Consider the following 19,048-nt stretch of genomic DNA (forward strand, 5'->3'; position numbering starts at 1 on the left):
CCATGGGAAAAGGCCGGAAACCTGGCCGAAATTCTAACTCCTTAACGGCTGGTCCAATTGTTCCGAAACCTTCACAGAACAATTTGCCGTGCCCTAACCAGCCCTTTTATGTACTTCGTTGTCCAATTTTCCCTGATCTTCATACTTTTTAAGACCAAAACCTGATTGCTAATCTTTTTGAAACAGACTATAGATGGGGATTTGTATGCAAAATGTGACTAAAAGCGCCATTTCGTCCTTATAAAAGCATGGATGAACGTGATTGGCCCATATGTTGTAGTCTTTTGGACGCTGAGTCGACTGGTTTTGGTCCGAAACGGCTGCGATGCAGCGTTCAGCCCTCATTCCCAATCGAACATGGTTGAATAAGCGGTCACGTGCTCATGCGTACATCAGTCAGCTGGTCACCGTGCCTGCAGGGTGCAACTTACAGCCTGTTTGAGCGCATTCCTGGCACTCGAGTTGAGCCTTTGAACCTTTGAGTTGAGCCTCGGTGTGAAAGTTGTACTTCCTCCGCTAAGCAAAACTTCGTTGCGTTTTTAGTGTTCTTGTCATGATATTTCTGTCGGCATTAGACATACATGTCAGTGATCTATCCCCTACATAGGGTAGCTGAGTTGTCGTCCATTGTTCTGACAGGCTTTTGAACCTCCGAAAAGCATGGAGTCCTTTGAAAAAATCGGCGAAGCAGAACCGTTTCTCGACAAGATGTCACCAGAACACAGCCCCAGGCGCGCGCGCATGACACAAAAGTGCGAAAATGAGAAACAGTTTGAAAGGCCGCGTGGCTCGAAGAAGTGTCCAGGAGCCGGCCAGCACTCAGGCACTGCTGTACTAGCACGAGTCGATGGTGCGCATCCGCACACAACCAAAATCAATGCACTTGTGTTTGCAGCGCAGGGGAAATGAAAAGCTTTTGACATTCAGGTTGTCTTTCAGTCGGCGCAAAATCCTGATCTCAACGTCGACGACTTGGCGTTCTTCCACAGCCTGTAGACAGACGTGTCACTCGTGGCGAAGGAAACCAAAAAGGAGCTTCGGCAGGGTGTGGAAACATGCTGGCACGACTACACCGCTGCGAAGATGGGGAGCGTTTGTTTGGGTCTGTATGACTCCTTCCATGGCGTTCCGGAGAGTGGCTATAACTACCAGTGCCACTGTGGAGGTCGTCAAGCTCACAGTTCGAGCGAAGAACTTGGCGATCTCCACGATCAAAATAATCGTGTCTTGGAAACTTATAAATGCTGCGGAACAAAAGCTGGCAGCGCCGGTGGCGACAGTCAGCGATGATGCAGACTCGATGTCATCAGGGAGTGAGTCGTCATCAGATTCAGACGAAGAGTGAAGCTGGACTGCTTTGAAACGAGCTGTGTGACCTCTGTAAATAAATATCTTTCATATGCTGCCTTGTTTTCCACTTTGCAAAGCATGTTCGTAGCCATAGAATGATATGGACTGAACCGTAAAAACGCAACGAAGTTTTGCTTAACGGAGGAAGTAGCCTGCAGGCACGGTGACTAGGCGACTGGGTACGCATGTGCACGTGACCGCTTATTCAACCATGTTCGATTGAGAATAAGGGCTGAACGCTGCATCGCAGCCGTTTCGGACCAAAACCAGTCAACTTAGCGTCCAAAAGACTACAATATATAGGCCAATCGCGTTCATCCGTGCTTTTATAAGAACGAAATGGCGCTTTAAGTGACATTTTGCAGACAAATCCTCATCTAGTAGGGCGCAGTCACCCAGTTTCGGTAGAAGTGGCGAGTTCAATTGGGAATAAAGGAGGAAGAGCGTCTCAGCTTCCTCGGACCAAGACCATTCAACTCAGCACCCCGAAGACACATGAGATAATGACACAATAGTGTACACTGAATAAACTCAAACATGAAGAAGAAGAAAAAGTATCACAAACCGAATAGTGCAGGATGGCAGTATTGTAAACACGCTATACCAGACAAGACTATCATCAGAAGAGCTAATCACAAGCTGAACAGAGACACCAGTAGGTTGCTGCCTAAACTACGCACCATATGTATATGAGATTTGCTGCAAGGATGCTGGTATCAGCCACCTGCTGTGTTGTTATGGATGCACTGTTATGGTTACATTGTTTTGGCATCCTTGTGTGCGATCCCATTACATGCATCTCCCAACACCATTGCTGTGTACGTGTGAGATTGTAGTTACGGCGGTAACCTGTTATTGCACCTCTCTTTCTCCTCATGATCAGCAGTTCTGATGGTCAATACTGCACTACTAGTCTTGTTTGGTAGTGTGTGGATACTACCGCCATTCAGTTTGTGTTATCTTTTCATGTGTGACATTATCTCATGTGTATGATGGCAATACTCATTCAATTGTATCATTTTCCTCTGGTGAGTTCCCATTTTCTTTTGGAACAAATCAACACGCCTAGTCAGGTATTTTTTCTGCAGTGGACTGTTTGGTGGTGGACGTTGCGCAGGCGCGTTCGCAGGGTCACCTCTAGGGGGATTTCCAACCGAATCGCAAACAATGACTCATTTTAAAACCCCTTTCTAAAGAGCGCTAGGAAATTTTCAAAATGATGCATTTTTCGTGTTCTTTGGATCATAACGTCAGTTCTACTCACTAAATCTTCATTATCTTAGGCTTCCTGGAAGTGGAAAGGTACCAGGGAGAGAATGAGGTCGACCATGATAGCCAGGACACAGTACAGCCATGTACATATCCAGCGCTATATGCTATAGCGGTAGAGTGCAGCGACGGTGCGAAAAAATGCCCCAAACTGGGCCAAAGGCCCAAACGCGTCCTGCTCCAGCGATTTCGTTTTTCTTGATCGCAGAGTTTCGATTTTTGCTGTGTACTCTTGAAAATATCACAAGTGAAGCCCCTGCAAATTTGAGCAAGTCAGCGTGACGAAAAGTCTCAAATTCTCGATACTCGAGTCGCACTGCGCGCTTTTGAAATTGCGAGATCGCGGCTCAACTTACGAACGATTTATCTCAAGAGCCATTGCTTGCAGCGCGTCGCAAATTGTTTCAACCGACAGCTGAGAGTTTTCTATTCGACCTGGATATTTGGATCGTTGGATTTGAGCGAGATTTGACTGAGTTCCGATCTGTTGAATTTTTGCATTCTTGCCAGATCGATCGTGCACCCTACCAAAATATGCTCAAAAACGTTAATCGTTTGGAACATTTGGGGGGTTTCCGGGCAACGCCCCCCTGCGTACGCGCCTGTTGTGTGCTGGTAGTTGCAAGTGTTGCGTGGTCGGGTCGGTCGGGTCAAACAATCATCCCTAGTGTATTAAAATTCGGGCTGAAACGATTATACCAATTACTCGGTAATCGATCGATAATTCCTTATCAATCAAGTAATCGTTACGTTATAGATTACTCGTTAGGGGTTTTGAGTCCAAAAAGTACTGAAAACCCTCGTTTTGTGAAGCTTGAATCAGTTTACACTGTGAGTATGTAGTTGCCAGAGGCATGGTGCATATTCTGAGGTTAAATTTACTTTATAATTACCATGTTTCTGAGCTACCCTGTCACTAAAGCGGGATTCACAGAAGCTTTTTTGCGATGCGACACGCGATGCGACAGACGCGAAACCGGGAAAACCCCAAATCGCAGCCATGTCGCACCCCACGCAACTGCCGCAACTGGGCCATCGCAGGCCATCGCAGAAGTTGAGCTTGGCTCAACTTTTGCGATGCGATGCGATGCGACAAGCGATTTGGTGTACGATTTTGACCTTTTCTACAGCAAAGTTGTACAAAGGTGCAAGAGTTGCCTATAAATTTTTACAAGTTGTGTCAAACCGCGCGAATATCATGGTGACGTACCCAAATCAGCAAAACTTTGTCGCATCGTTGACTTCTTCTGTGAATGGTATTTCGCGAGTTCGCATCGCACGCATGCATCGCAGATCGCGTCGCATCGCGTGTCGCATCGCAAAAAAGCTTCTGTGAATCCCGCTCAACTTCTGCGATGGCCTGCGATGGCCCAGTTGCGGCAGTTGCGTGGGGTGCGACATGGCTGCGATTTGGGGTTTTCCCGGTTTCGCGTCTGTCGCATCGCGTGTCGCATCGCAAAAAAGCTTCTGTGAATCCCGCTTAATGCAAATTTGTGGTATTATAATGGCTTAGATTTCGGAAACAGAGCAATGTTTGCACAAAATTCTGACACTATTTGCTAACGATTATAATCGATAAATCGATCGTTAAGCTCAAGAGTAATCGATAGGTGAAAATCCACGATCGTTTCAGCCCTAAAATTTAAAATGTATCTGTCACTGTGGCTTTTCGCTGTTCAATACATCTTTGCTGCTCTTGTGGTTGTCGTCGTCATTGTTCCTGATTTATTTTCCAGGATGTTATCATCAATGTTGCATCCACTCTCCAGTACCCCTTTTCTCCTTCTGTTGAGCAAGACAAATCTACATCATTGCCAGATTCACAGGCAGCACCAACAGCAACACCAGCAGTCGCCGGTACACTGAAGACGACTGTGGGAAAGAAATTACGCGATAAGCCTACTTCAACGTTATTGTCACAGGATGATGGTGGTAGTGCAGTTCATAATGCACCATCATCATCATCTCTTCGAACTATTGCCTTCCCACCGGTTCCCATTGGACAATCATCTGGTGAGATGCTTGTTGCCTGGTCGCCAGCTTGTGCCTGTCTGCCCCCTCTCTCTCTCTCTCTCTCTCTCTCTCTCTCTCTCTCTCTCTCTCTCTCTCTCTCTCTCTCTCTCTCTCTCTCTCTCTCTCTCTCTCTCTCTCTCTCTCTCTCTCTCTCTCTCTCTCTCTCTCTCTTGCGCGCGCGCTTGCACACGTGCTGTCTGTCTGTCTCTCTCTCTCTCTCTCTCTCTCACTCACTCACTCACTCACTCACCCACATGCACACATACACACTCACACCCCCACACTCACACCCCCACACTCACACTCACACATACACTTACACACTCTCTGTATGTGTATGTGTGTGTATTCATTTCATAGCTGTAGCCAGCTTCAAATTGAAGAGGGGCGATTGGGAACTTTTGTGCATGGTTTTACCATTGTGCATCACTCCACATATGGAGTACAGCGTTGTAATGTAGGCTTATTAGGAGCCATCGCGAAAACTTTTTATCGTCCCCGAAACAAGCTTCGTTCATTCGGAGAGGGGGGGGGGGGGCCTAAATCACAAGTCGATCGACAGCTTGTGTAGCAATTCTGAACCACAGTGATGCAACTTGCATTAGCAGATTAGCTGTGCCAAGCACAAATTTCTATTTGGAATTTCTGGTTTAGGACCGACACAGGGCAGCGCAACAAGAACCATAAGCGCTCTTGTCGAGTCTGATCTCAGGAGGAAGAAAATTGTGTTGGTCACTTGGGTCATTACGCTGTTACAAACGTTCAGAAACATTCTCACCGTGTAGAACACGTGTTTCTGATCTAGACTTGGAACGGCGCAGATCAAGGCAGAATATTGTTTTGTCAGTTTCAGTGGCATGACAAACACATTTCCGTAATACAATGCCACCCATGCAGCTCCATAGCCAACACCAGCGTTTTTTTGATCAGTGATATGAATGAAGGTGGCTGTACCAACCTTTTTTTGGAATGTATCCGCATGTGCACGCATGTTATTCGTTTGTCTGTGTTTGCCTGTCTGCGCGGTTGTGTGCCCGGTGTTTTTTTTCTTCTCTTGTAGAATCTGGTGTTTCTCTGAACAATGTGACATCGTCCGTAATGAAGTGGCAAGTCTTGTCTCTGAGACCAGCCTATGTGATGGTCAGTAGTATAGTAGGCCGTACAATGTTTTGTCTACAGCTCCAATATTACTGTGATACGGGTATTTTTAGCGATGGTCTATTAATTGGGAACTCGTGACCTGGAACGAGGGATACATGAATACAGGGAATGGGATGTTCTGTCTTCGACCACTTGGTGGTGGGTCTGATCTACTCACCTCTCACCGCTTAGGAGCTTCATCTGCGGCTTGATCCTGGTGTGTGGTGGCGTTCCTGAGGGTGCTGAAACTCAGTTTAACTGAGTCTCATGGAAACCATGACATTTTTTAACTTCAAGGATTCTCCGAAGGCACTGGAATACCTTGGAAAGAGAGTCCCCTGAGGAACTAGGGATGTCCCGAAAAGAACACACTTCGGTCCATACATTTTCTAGTTTGTAACATATTATGGCTATGTGTCGGTGTTGTTCTTGGTCAGTAGATATTGTGCGTTATATTGACCTCTTGTCTCCGCCGTTTGCTTGCTAAGCTGTCATCAATGCCATGTCACACTTTGGTTCTGTATGCCGTATTTGGTCGGTTATATGTCGACCGTGGCTTTTTAAAGTCTACTCTTGCTCTTTGAACCTCCACAATCTATTTCAAAGTTTACTGCCCTGTGCTACACGATGAGTCTACACATTCACACACACACACACACACACACACACACACACACACACACACACACACACACACACACACACACACACACACACACACACACACACACACACACACACACTCACACACTCACACACTCACACACTCACACACACACACACACACACACACACACACACACACACACACACACACACACACACACACACACACACACACACACACACACACACACACACACACACACACCTTGACATGTTGGGACTCATTCACTGTTTGATGGCACATACAGCAGTGAGTGTGAGTGCAGTATTTTCTGAACAATGCAGTCTCAACAACTTACAGATGGCTCGGGCGAATTCCCGTATGAATGTCCACCCCTGGTTTTTGAATTTGCTCTTTGCTGCGTAAAAGGCTGACGTGTCCGGTAAAATGGGGTGAATATTTGGAAATTGATTTGGTTTGTTCTAACATGATGATTCTCTGTTATGGTTTTGTTACTTCATACAGCCGGTTGGAAGTGACATGTTTGAAAGTCAGGCACTGTATGCAGCGTTTGTAGTGGATGGTCGTTATGGTGCACTAGATCCACTGCAGAACAAGGAGGTAAGTACATTACTAGGCACATTGTGCTGCTACAGGCACTACAAGCACTGTGCTGAAGCAAACACTGTGCTGCTACAAGTACTGTGGGGTGTAATGGCTACGGGGGAGGTACTGGCTACGGGGGAGGTACTGGCTACGGGGGAGGTACTGGCTACGGGGGAGGTACTGGCTACTAGCCTGTGGTGTTGAGTTGATCTGTCACATGACTTTTTGAAACTTTCCCTGGCCTGCTGTGTCTTGTAGTTCTTCGAAATAATTTTTTTTTCTCAGAGTTTCTTGGATCAGAATGTCCTTTATTGTGTGCTCTGTATTGCTATGCAGATCCATGTGACATTTGAACCACGTGACGTTGGTACATTCTCTCAGCTCTGGCAGGTTGAGGTAGGGCAGCACGTCTTGCTCTGTTTTCCTCGTGTAGTTGATGTAGTTGCATGAGAGTACGCGGTGAGCGAGGATATAATGCTTGATAAAGCTCACCTTCGCCAGCACCCCAGCAAGCGTTGTATGAGATTCTTTGACTGGATATTGTGCTAATATTGTGTCACGGCTACATTGTGAGTTCTCATGGCTGCGTTGTCTCACGACTGTGTTGTGTCATGGCTGTGTTGTGTAACGGCTGCGTTGTGTCCTTATTTTTCTTCTCTGTTCCGTTAATGGCAGTACACACTACCAGATCATAAGGGAGGGTCAGTTAGCAGTCAGCGCAAACGTACTCAGCAGCTGATGTTTACTGGCAAGGTGTGTTTTGTGTAACATTGTAACTTGTGTTATTTGAAGCATACTGCTTAACATTGTGTGAGTTCTATGCCAGGCATGTATATACTTCTTTTTGTTGTACTTGAGTGCAATCTGTGTGATCTACCAGGGTTAGGGTAGCTGTGGTGGCATAAATACAGTTTGAATTTCCCGACCGGATTGCCACTCACAAAATACTGTTTGACTGGAGTTATTCTATTCGCTGAGTCGAGAGAGCTCTACAATTGTAGCTCTATCGTTACTGAATTAATTGTTACTGACATTGGACACAGAGCAACAAGGATTGGACTTCATCGTCGTCAGACGTACCATTAGAACAAAAAACTGAAACTCCTCGAGTGCAGTCAGCCCACCAAAAACATCATCGCCAAAGGATCAAGCATGCGCATCAAAACTGCCAGCATTGCACATCACCATGGCAAATATGGCGATAGACAAAAAAAGGAGAAAAGTTACGTGAAACATTCAAACTGAGTTATTTTAGCATTCGCGAATGTTACGTAAGATCGAATTCGCGACACTCCCGAGACAGCAAGAGAGAAAAAATGTGGTGAATGCAACAAAGGTAGAAAATGAAAGAAAGAAATTCTAAATTATGCTGAGGCAAAGTGGTTGTGACTGAAAACTTTGCGAGTACTGACACTGAGTCCACAAGTGACTTGGAACTGAAGTTACCTATTGAAGTGTAGACAAGTAAACCTGAAAACTGAGAAATAGGCTGAGCTGCTTGAAGGCAGCGGAATTGTTATTAACCCTTTCAGTGCCAGGCCAGATGTACGCTGTTGGCCGGGCCATTTTCATAAAAAATCTTATTTTTTAAATTAGTCGCATCAATTCAAACCCACTTGTTGTCCCTCGCTGGCGTAGCTTGTGCTGCTGCGCCCTGCTCAAACTCGACATCGACATCTCCGATATCCTCAGGGCCGTCCAAGGCGACCACGGCAGTAGGTACAACATCGACCACGGCGGACGAGTCCGCGAAATTTGTTCCGTCACGATCGCGGACGGCTATGTCCGCATCCGAGTCATCGCCTTCACTATCGCAGCTCCAGTCATCAATGTCCGAGTCCATGATGGACTGGAGCACCTCTTCAGCCGACATGCGGCGACTCGCCGTGTCTGACGGACAGCTAGAGGGACCTAAAGTACGTTCCGTCAATCTAATTTTTTCTGAATCGAAATATGTTTTTCACTCGAGAGCTCTGAATGTAAGCTCCCGCGCCCTTACTTACTCAGACATGGCGAGTGAGGTCTTATTCAGTAGGGGAAAACCCCTAGTTTCCCCTCGAAAAGCCACAATCGGCCAAGCTAGATTGTAGTGCATGGCCGGTGAGATATAGTAGTGCGCACTACGAGGACAAGATATCTCGTCCTTGGCCAATCGCGTGGGGGTCTGTAGGACGAGTTATCTCGTCCTTGGCACTGAAAGGGTTAATAAGAACGGAAGAAGAAGAAACTGAACTTGAGCGAACACACAGCCGCTGAAACTGTAGGCAGTACAGTTGACAATAGTCCGACCAAGACCTAGACTGAAATAGCCATAATATAAAAGGGATCGGAAGCTACACTGACGCAGCATGAGCTGAAAGTAGTATGACTGAAATAGCAAGAATACATGGGAGAGCTGAAGAAAATGGATTGTCTGAGATTGGGTCTCAGCTTGACATATTGCAAGAAATCATCCGTGTTTGAGTTATTGTAAACTGACTCGAACGAATGGTGTTACACAAGATTGGAGTCTCTCAGAGCGACCGTTTGACGCCGGCTCTGTGTTGCAGTTCTGTGCTGCGGTCTGGTATTAGTGGTGGACGCTACATGAACAGCAGGTGTATGCACATCTTGAGATGGTACTGGGGTTGGTGCATGTGCATCCTCACATGTTACATCCATGTAACTCACATGTAACTCACATTCTAGTGGATACGGGGTACTAACTGGGCGCTGCAACAACTTGCCTGTAGTTGTTCTGAGTGTCACAGACCTAGTGACGTTGTCCTTCCCCTTGTGGATAGTTTGGACTACGCCTAGCTTCCACGTGCCGCGTGGTTGGCTGTCGCCCATGAGGACCGGCTGTCCGACTCTGGGTACATAGGTTCCTGTGCCTCGCTTGTGGCGTCCAGTACTGGTGCGCTCTCTGAGACTTGGCAGGTAGTCCCGTTGCCAAATTGTCCAGAAGTCCTTGACGAGGGCTTGGCCTTTCTTCCACCCCTGTAACAAAGAAGAGGCAGAAGAAAGGCGACACAAAAAGTCTGGGTAGATATTCTGTTCATCAATTAACTCAGGAAACATTAAATTAGGTTTTAAAGATAGAAAGTGGGAAGGTGTGATCACATCAGTGCTAGCCACAGGTGTATCTCCCCCCCCCCCCCCCACGTAGATGAGCGGCCGACTGTTAACTGCGGCCTCCGCTTCTGTAACAAATGTCCGCAACTGGTCTGGGGTCAGGTGGGCTGATCCGACAGTCTTGCGGAGAGCTCGTTTCACAAGCCCTACCATTCGCTCGTAAATTCCACCCATCCAAGGGGTGTGCTGCACACTAAAGTGCCAGTCGGTGCCGCGTGCCGTGATGGTGTCGGCTACTGCTGGGTCGCTGATCACCTCCTTCCAAGCTTTGTCGAGGGTCGTCTTTGTCATTTTAAACTGTGGCGCGTTGTCTGACCACATCGCTCTGGGCACACCTCTACGTGATATGAACCGGCGGAAGGCTAGTAGAAACTGCTCTGATGACATATCCGTAACAAGCTCGCGTGCTGCGCGTGTTGATAGGCGTGTGAAGAGGGCTACCCAAACCTTCACCGATGCCTCAGCTGTCTTCGCGAAGAGAGGACCAAAGTAGTCGACTCCGGTGTACAGGAATGCTTCTGCTACGTTAACTCTTTCCGGTGGTAATGGAGCCATTGCTGGCATGTGAAACGGACCACCTTCAGCTCGACGGCATGTGATGCACTTCTTTAGGATAGTCTTCACTGTACTGCGGCCTTTAAGGATCCAGTACTTCTCCCTTATGCTAGCAAGAGTATGCGACACTCCAGGATGCATGAGAATGCGGTGATGCTCTTCGACGAGCAGGCGTGTCACCGCCGAGTTATGAGGCAAGAAAATAGGGAACTTAGAGCAAGGCAGAAGGTTTGCATGTTCAAGTCTTCCACGGCTTCGGATGAGTCCTTTGTCGTCGATGTAGAGACGAAGAGACTGTACGGTGTTGTTCTTCCTTTGTTCCCGGGTTTCGGCACCAGTTTGTGGTGGCATAAATACAGTTTGAATTTCCCGGCCTGATTGCCACTCACGAAATACTGTTTGACTGAAGTTATTCTATTCGCTGAGTCGAGAGAGCTCTACAATTGTAGCTCTATCGTTACTGACATTGGACACAGAGCAACAAGGATTGGGCTTCATCGTCGTCAGACGTACCATTAGAACAAAAAACTGAAACTCCTCGAGTGCAGTCAGCCCACCAAAAACATCATCGCCAAAGGATCAAGCATGCGCATCAAAACTGCCAGCATTGCACATCGCCATGGCAAATATGGCGATAGACAAAAAAAGGAGAAAAGTTACGTGAAACATTCAAACTGAGTTATTTTAGCATTCGCGAATGTTACGTTGGATCGAATTCGCGACAGTAGCTGCCGTAATCAACACAGTGCATGTATCTATACAATAGAATGTGTGCTCTCTACTTTTTGCAAGTACAGTCGTGCCCAAAGTGTGCGCTGAAAGTAACGCCAAGGCTCATGGGGGCCCTCGGATTGGTTTATGGACCGTGTACTGTATGATGTAATTGAAATGGAACGGCGGTACTACTTTTGACTTGCGGGTTGGATTTCTTTGGCCGCGGCTGTACATCAGTAGGGAGAAATGGGAAGTGTGTGTGTGTGTGTGTGTGTGTGTGTGTGTGTGTGTGTGTGTGTGTGTGTGTGTGTGTGTGTGTGTGAGTGTGTGTGTGTGTGTGTGTGTGTGTGTGTGTGTGTGCATAGAAATTTACTTTATATTTGAAGTATACATACCTGTTAACCGTGGACTACTTCTGGCTAGATTAACTCTTGTGTAATCAGTGGTGCTAGTGAAGCTTATATCAGATCCAGTCAGATTTAGTCACCCACACTAGTAGCAAATAGTATCTTCCTTGGGGGCCGGGGTAACTGCAGTTGGATCCCGGAACGGATACCTTGATGCCGTCAATACCTTTTCTGCACCCTGTCCTCGCCCACGTACTGAGGTGTGGTGAGCCCATAAGTGGGATCATTTCCAAGTCCACCCAGAGTTTGGGGATTTCAGGGGGTGTCACCCGTTGGGCTGTTCAATAGCCAATTGAGCCATCTTTCCCAGCTTCCTTTCGAATCTCTCTCCCCTCTTCGGGGGAGACTCGCGTGACCAGTCATGGCAGTGAGCAAGTACTGTACAGTACAGTACAGTACGTATGTGTGTGTTTATGCATAGGATATTTGGACCGCAGTATGCCATTGAACACCCATGTTTGTGTCTGTGCTCTTCTCGTGCATTCTACAATATTGTGCAGGGTTTGCCACAGTTCCCACAAGGTGCCCACATGATGAAGTCAGTTGTCACCAGTGCAAGTAGTGTACTGTCATCATCACTGCATGCTGTGACTACTGCTGTTCCTGAAAGCTACTCATCCATCGACGCACCACAGGACGCTGGCACTCGGTATAAACATGCCACCATCGGATCAGCCGTTGAAACGTGAGCTTTTGGGCTGTTCAATAACCCCCTAAGAGTGTTTTTGGCTTGGAGAACTAGCACCAGGAGTGCACACCGGTTCACATTATTTGCATGGATTTGAAAGAGAAAGCCATGCAAGGTGTGAGGCCTGATTACATTCCTACTTCACCCAGGACTGAAGACAAAGTGGCATATGTTAGCATGGCAGCTTTTTCATTGTTCTGCCACTGTAGAGTAGGCACCTGTTCAGGTCCTGAGCAACAATTGAGGAAATAATGGCTGTGCTGATGAGGCCTAGATGGCCAGAACAGCTAGCACTGTGTAAATAATGGCAATAGGCTAAAATTACTGGTGTAATACTGTACTCCGTGTGTGGAGTAATGCGGATGTGTGAGCGTACCCAATCTACCCGCACTTCAAACTGACTACAGCCCTACTTCACCTGTCTCCTATTGTACTTGGTCCGGCTCATCGCAATTGTCGCTTATCTATCGCCACTAAGAACAGGAGTTTTTTTTACCGCTCTGTGAAATTTCCATTAGGCATAGTGAGGAAGCATGATACACAAATACTCTCCGCCACAAGAAAAAAATTCAGCAATGGAATCAGGTGAAGCGAGTCGAAGAAAGGAAGCAAGGTAAGCAAAATGCACGAAATAAATCCGCGAAGGAGCGCGTTCTTGCACTCACACTCTTACAGGTCCAGAGTTCATTCAACTCTGCATCACTCGAGCTGCCGCGCCGTTACATGTAACATGAGCTGACATTTGCTGGTGTCTAGCTGCTGGCGTAGACGGAGTATCTCTTGCTTTCTCACTCAGGCTGTCGTATGGCAGCAATGGGAAAGGAACAGCTGTGGCTGTCACTTCGGTGCTTGAAGGAACCGTGGGCAGTGTGACCTGTGTGTCTCCACAGGGCGTTTCAACAAAGCCTTCGAGGCATACAGCATTACAGGCCTCTCCAGACAGCTGTCATACGCTCCGCTGAATACGCTGACCACGACTCTTGTAACGCTGCTGCTAGGTCCACCAAGCAAGGAACAACAACTGTCGGCCGGGCGCATCGCATCAAAACACCTTTCTTCTTCAGCATGACGCTCATGCGGCTCGTACTCCTCTGCCGTGCACGCGTGCCTGTCACGCTCTCCAGGATGTCAGTTGCCCCTGCCACAGTTCCGGTCTTCGGGTCGCTGCGCGCTTGGCTTTTGGCAACACAGACAGTGAATGGCCAGATTCCCACTTCCCCAAAAAGTCGAACACATCGCGATTCAAAGTGCTAGTCGCGATCATTTTTCTTTGGTGCCTCCTTTGATCTTGCCATCACAACCTCCCAAGCAAAAGTAAGTTAGATATCGTGATCGGACTGGGTTTTACCCGTCAAAAGGTGCGTGGGAGATAAGCGACAATTGCGATGAGCCGGACCAAGTATTAGGCACGCCCTAGCTTCGCTAGCTTTGTTCTATTTCTCCTGGTGGCTATTGTGCGGCTATTGTAGTGGTCACTTACATTTCTCCTGGCTCTTGTAGTGCTCATTAATATTTTTTAACTCTTATCCGACAGACAAAGTGGACAAATTCTCAGTCCCAGCGAGACGCCGCGACCCATTTTGATGATAACATTAGTTTCAGTTTGGTGAAATTGGCACTCTTAGGCTTTTTGGAAAGCTTGAGCCATGAGGAGTTCTCTAGAAACAGTTTCTAGCCTTCATTTGTAAGAGCAACAAAAATCCATCTCCAAGTCCATTTTTTGAAGAGAAGTACGCCTCATCGACATGTGGACTATTTGTAGTCTTAAATTTGTACTTTCATGCCAACTCATTTTTAATGTACTTGCCATCAGGGAAGCCTCCAGGCAAAGTTTTAGGAGGGCAAGATAATCATTGCCAAAGTTGCACCGTGTGGAAACTTGTTTTTCGTACGCGGTGTGAAAACAGACCTCCTTCAGAGACTTATACCTTCTTTTTGGAACATGCTAACACGCTCTGTTTTTTTTTGCAAATGAATGGTGGGTCTTTCCTGCTTCTTTTGACACTAAAATAGTGCAGATTCGATCAAAATGAGCGAGTTCCAGCTTGTTAAAGTCATCGACGGATAGCCATCGATTTTTGACTGGCCACTCGGATAAGGGTTATTCAAGTTAATGCAGACAGGAAACTTGTTTTTTTTTAATTGCTTTCACGGTATTTTTAAAACGGGTCACACAATTCCCAGACAGCTAGCTGTATTGACCTTGTTAGGTCCTTTCAGCAAAGGTCAGAGTGACTGGCCAAAGAGTCAATTGTGATGAAGACTAGTGAACAGCAAATTGTTTTGAAATTGGCTCAAGGCGTCAAAGTCAGAGTACCTGGTATCTGGTAACTTCGAGAAGTATAGCAACTAAGCAAGCTTTGCAATAAAAGAAGTATAGCAAGCTTTGCAATAAGGCACATCCATTAGCTTAGCTACTGTAGCTTTCATGCAAACCAGAAAGAGTGCTCAGCCAAGACGAGTCAAAATCGTGAGCTCAATGCATTGATTGCATTATCGTTCGCCTCATAAGTCATCTACCGTATCGTACACAAATTGGAATACTATGCTGTCTGTAGCCTGTATTTAATGGTGCTTATGTGTTCAGCATCGTCAGCAGTGCTTGTGATACTCCTTCTGTAGTTGACTGATGATCTTTTGAAAAGTACTTTCGTCTCGCTGAAGCAAACTGCTCCTTTGCCCTGGTTCATTGCATGTTTCCTGCTATGTTTGCGCAGGGGAGCTAGCAAGGTTTCAACCCCAGGTCATCGAGATAAGAAATTCACCAAGACTGGATCCAGCCAGGTCTCAGCTGACATAGAAATTCTCAAATTCTCTGTTGAGTCACTGAGCACCTCTTCAGTGCTGAAGGCATCCATCAGTAACCGTGCCCACCATGCGCATGAAGTAAGTGAGAACTAAGAACTTGCACCAGACTACGCATACTGCCCCTAGTATAAATACTCCACACCACCACTACAGCACATTTAGAAGTACAGGTCCACCCTCGTTAGTAGACAACTCCAGGGGTTTCAACATTTTGTCTTTATTGGGGTCGTCCAAAAATATCAATGTAAGACCGCACTGAACAAGTCTCTTGTTTCGGGTAACATGGGCAGAAAATACCGGTCGGTCGGTCGGTCGGCTTTCTTTTTTTTTGCTGATATAATTATTTTATGCATGCCTGATCCCTGATGCCTGATCTGGTACGCACATCTGTACAGCACACAGCCCAGATACAAAATGTGTGGTCGATATTATAAAAGCAGGCATACAATGCTATGTACATGTCAACTGCGGGCAGAATCACAGCCACTAAAGTTTCTAAACTAAAACATATAGTGTCGAAAACGTTACACTTGGCAACTACAACCACCCTGCAACAAATCCGACTCGATCGAGTCAACTCCAAACAAAGGACCGACATGTCTAGCCAGAGCCAGGAAGGAAGAGCTTTGGGCCTGGAACATCGCGAACTGCGCGTACGTACATGTACATCCGTATTATGCATGTATTAAAAAAATCGGTTGGGGCTCAAAACATCGGTCGGCCGGGTTACCCGAAACAAAGGACTTTTTCGGTGCGGCCTAATATTATATTTAGAGAAGATATTGGTTCGTTTAGGGAGGAAGGATTTTGGTCCCTGTCGTCTTTGGGCAATTCGCATGATGCACAGAAATCTTATCAGAGAACTACACACAGTATGGAGAGAGGGAAATTTAAGTTACAGCTCCGAGTTTCACACTCTGGCCGATCTTCAGGTAGCTGGTGTTCGGGTAGTTGGGGTCGCAAGTAGGGAAAAGGAGGGGATAAACGGGAAAGCCATCACCTTTGGTTTCCTAGCGTGGACTGTAATGTGGTGTGTGCTGATAGCAGAAGTGGATGGAAAGTTGATACTTCCCGGTCTGCGTGAGAGTGCTGGAAATGTGTGGAGGGGGAAGTGTGGGGTATAGGGGTGGCACAGTTATAGGGAGCAAAGTAGAAATGAATCACATCTGAAGTGTTATCTCTGAACACGGTTGAGTTCTTGTGATGTAGTGTAGTATGATTTGTTGTCTTGAGCAATTATTGTTTTTGCTTTCTGTATGTTTAGCTGTGTGTCACTTCTGTGGACAGTCCATTCACAGTCAGATCAAGTCATCGCCAGTTCACTTTAAGGTTGGTAACAATATTGGCTGATTTCTTCATTGTGTGTGTGTGTGTGTGTGTGTGTGTGTGTGTGTGTGTGTGTGTGTGTGTGTGTGTGTGTGTGTGTGTGTGTGTGTGTGTGTGTGTGTGTGTGTGTGTGTGTGTGTGTGTGTGTGTGTGTGTGTGTGTGTGTGTGTGTGTGTGTGTGTGTGTGTGTGTGTGTGTGTGTGTGTGTGTGTGTGTGTGTGTGTGTGTGTGTGTGTGTGTGTTGTTTTGTTTGTTTGTATTTATTTTGATTCGCAAATTTAAACGGGCATAGAACCCAATAACATGAAAGCGAATATGAAAATTATAATGAGAATGAGAATTTAAAAATGCTTCAGCGTAGAGTCAGAGGGAGATCGGGTACAACAGAAAGAAAACAGAAAAACAGAAGATTTCGCTTGTCTTCAGCATCTACAGGGCACAGGTATAGGGGATTACCTGCGTGCGAAACTGCCGAGCGTGATGGATTGCACGGATGTCGCTGGGGAGGGCATTCCATAATACAGCACCCTTGCAAGCAAAGCGCCCCCACCCCGCAACTGAATGGGAAACTGGCACGCACATGCCCATGGCAGATTGGAGCCGAGTAGGGCCGGGTGCAGCGGGGGTTAGCAGGGCTTGCAACTCTGGACTTGCCAGTGCATAACGACAGCGCCACACCAGGTATGCTAGCTTCTGATTGAAGACTTCTGCCACACGGAACACTGCCATGCGCTCCAGCAGGTCGCGGGCAGACGACCACGGAGGGCGGCCAAAGATAGCACGAGCCCCACTGTTCTGCAGGACCTGTAGACGGTCGAGGTACCTTCTTTGCAGTGAGCTAGAGTACGCGTTTGAAGCATACAGCAGGTCAGACATGATCAGCGATCTAAAGTAGGTCATGCGTGACTGGTGATTCAGGCAGCGGCGCATTCGCCAGAGTGCTCCGATCTTCTGCGACACGCGTGCAGAACATTTGGCAATGTGGGCGTGCCAGGACATGCCGGAATCGATTGTGGCGTCAAGATAACGAGCACTTAGCACACTAGGCAGTGAAGTGGCATGGCAGACGACCTGTAGATCAGCTGTGTGCTGACGGCCGGCAGGAATTGGCACTACTTGGCTCTTGCCAGCATTGAGGATCAGGCCTCGATCCTTCAGCCAGTCTGCAAGGATTGAAACCGAAGCAGATACGACATCGGATACCTCCTGTGCTGTTCGCCGGCTGCACGCGAGCGCAATGTCGTCAGCGAATTGAACTGACTCGGACTGGCCAACTATAGCGGGGACCTCGCGGGTGTAAAGGCTGAACAGAATGGGGCCCAGCACCGAACCTTGGGGGACACCACTCGTGCAAACTGATATAGAGCTAGTCCGCGACCCCAGACAGACACGTTGAGTGCGACCGGATAGGTAGCTGGCGAACCAGTCCAAGGCAGAACCGGACACCCCAACACTGTGGAGATCCTGCAATAGCTTGACATGTTGGACTTTATCGAAGGCTTTGGAGATGTCTAACAGGCATACACCTGTGAACAGGCCCTGGTCCTTGGCTGTTAGGATGCGGTTTGACATAAGGACTAATGCGTCTTCGGTAGAGTGGCCACGCCTGAACGCAAACTGGGTTGTTGGTAACGGTGCTGTTATGTCCAGGAAGGTGATGAGCTCCTTCTGAACCAACTTCTCTAGCAGCTTGGAGAGTATGGGTAGAAGGGATACAGGGCGGAAGTTAGTTGGCAGCGATGGATCACCAGATTTATGCAGTGGGATGACATTAGCTAGCTTGAACGCCGAAGGCACATGTCCGCACGACAGCGAGGCATTGAACAGGCTAGTGACAGACGGCGCCAAGACGTCAGAGCAGAGTTTGAGGACTGCCCCTGGTACGCCATCGCTGCCTGTTGCCTTCGCGGGATTAACTTGCTGGAGTAGCCGTTCAACAGCACCGATACTGACATGTGAGAACTTGGGGAGGGAAGTGCGGGGTGGAGGCCCGAGGGGAGCAGACAACGTTTGCGGTCGACAGTCATCAGTAACCACCTTGTGGAAGGCTGAGGCGACATCTTCGATCGTACAAGAGGGTTCTACATGGGGACGGTCTCTACAGGTGACTTTGTTAATGGTACGCCAAAGCTTCTTGGTGTTTCCTGCGTTTGCTGTACATTGTCCCTGGAAGTAAGCGTTTCGCTTCTGTCGGTATGCATTTCTAGCTTCCGCACGGGCGCGCTTGAATGCAGTGTGGAGCGCAGCGTTTACCTTGTCTCCCCGCCACCGCCTATGCAGCCGATTCTTGCGCTGGGTGAGCTGGAAGAGGTGCCAGTCCGACCAGGGTGGTAGCTGCTTCCACTTGGCAGTAGAACACTGGAGAGGAGCATGCTTGTCGAGGATCGCCAAGAGTTTGTAGTGCCAAATTGACCACATGTCGTCAACTGTAGTGTTCGGGGGCCAGGTATC

General features: G+C 47.6%; 1 protein-coding gene across 1 annotated transcript in view; it reads left to right on the plus strand.

The window, feature by feature from the left end:
• LOC135809024 (mucin-12-like) overlaps positions 1-19,048 on the plus strand; it is a 51,971-nt gene that overhangs the window by 31,861 nt on the left and 1,062 nt on the right. Inside the window, exons 30-37 of the mRNA XM_065322282.1 lie at positions 4,356-4,632; positions 5,693-5,772; positions 6,905-7,000; positions 7,322-7,381; positions 7,661-7,738; positions 12,276-12,460; positions 15,181-15,349; positions 16,536-16,600. Of these exons, the coding sequence (XP_065178354.1) occupies positions 4,356-4,632; positions 5,693-5,772; positions 6,905-7,000; positions 7,322-7,381; positions 7,661-7,738; positions 12,276-12,460; positions 15,181-15,349; positions 16,536-16,600 (1,010 nt within the window). The remainder of the gene's footprint in view (positions 1-4,355; positions 4,633-5,692; positions 5,773-6,904; positions 7,001-7,321; positions 7,382-7,660; positions 7,739-12,275; positions 12,461-15,180; positions 15,350-16,535; positions 16,601-19,048) is intronic.

The sequence above is a fragment of the Sycon ciliatum genome, chromosome 2 (assembly GCF_964019385.1).
Source record: "Sycon ciliatum chromosome 2, ocSycCili1.1, whole genome shotgun sequence".
Classification (NCBI taxonomy): domain Eukaryota; kingdom Metazoa; phylum Porifera; class Calcarea; order Leucosolenida; family Sycettidae; genus Sycon; species Sycon ciliatum.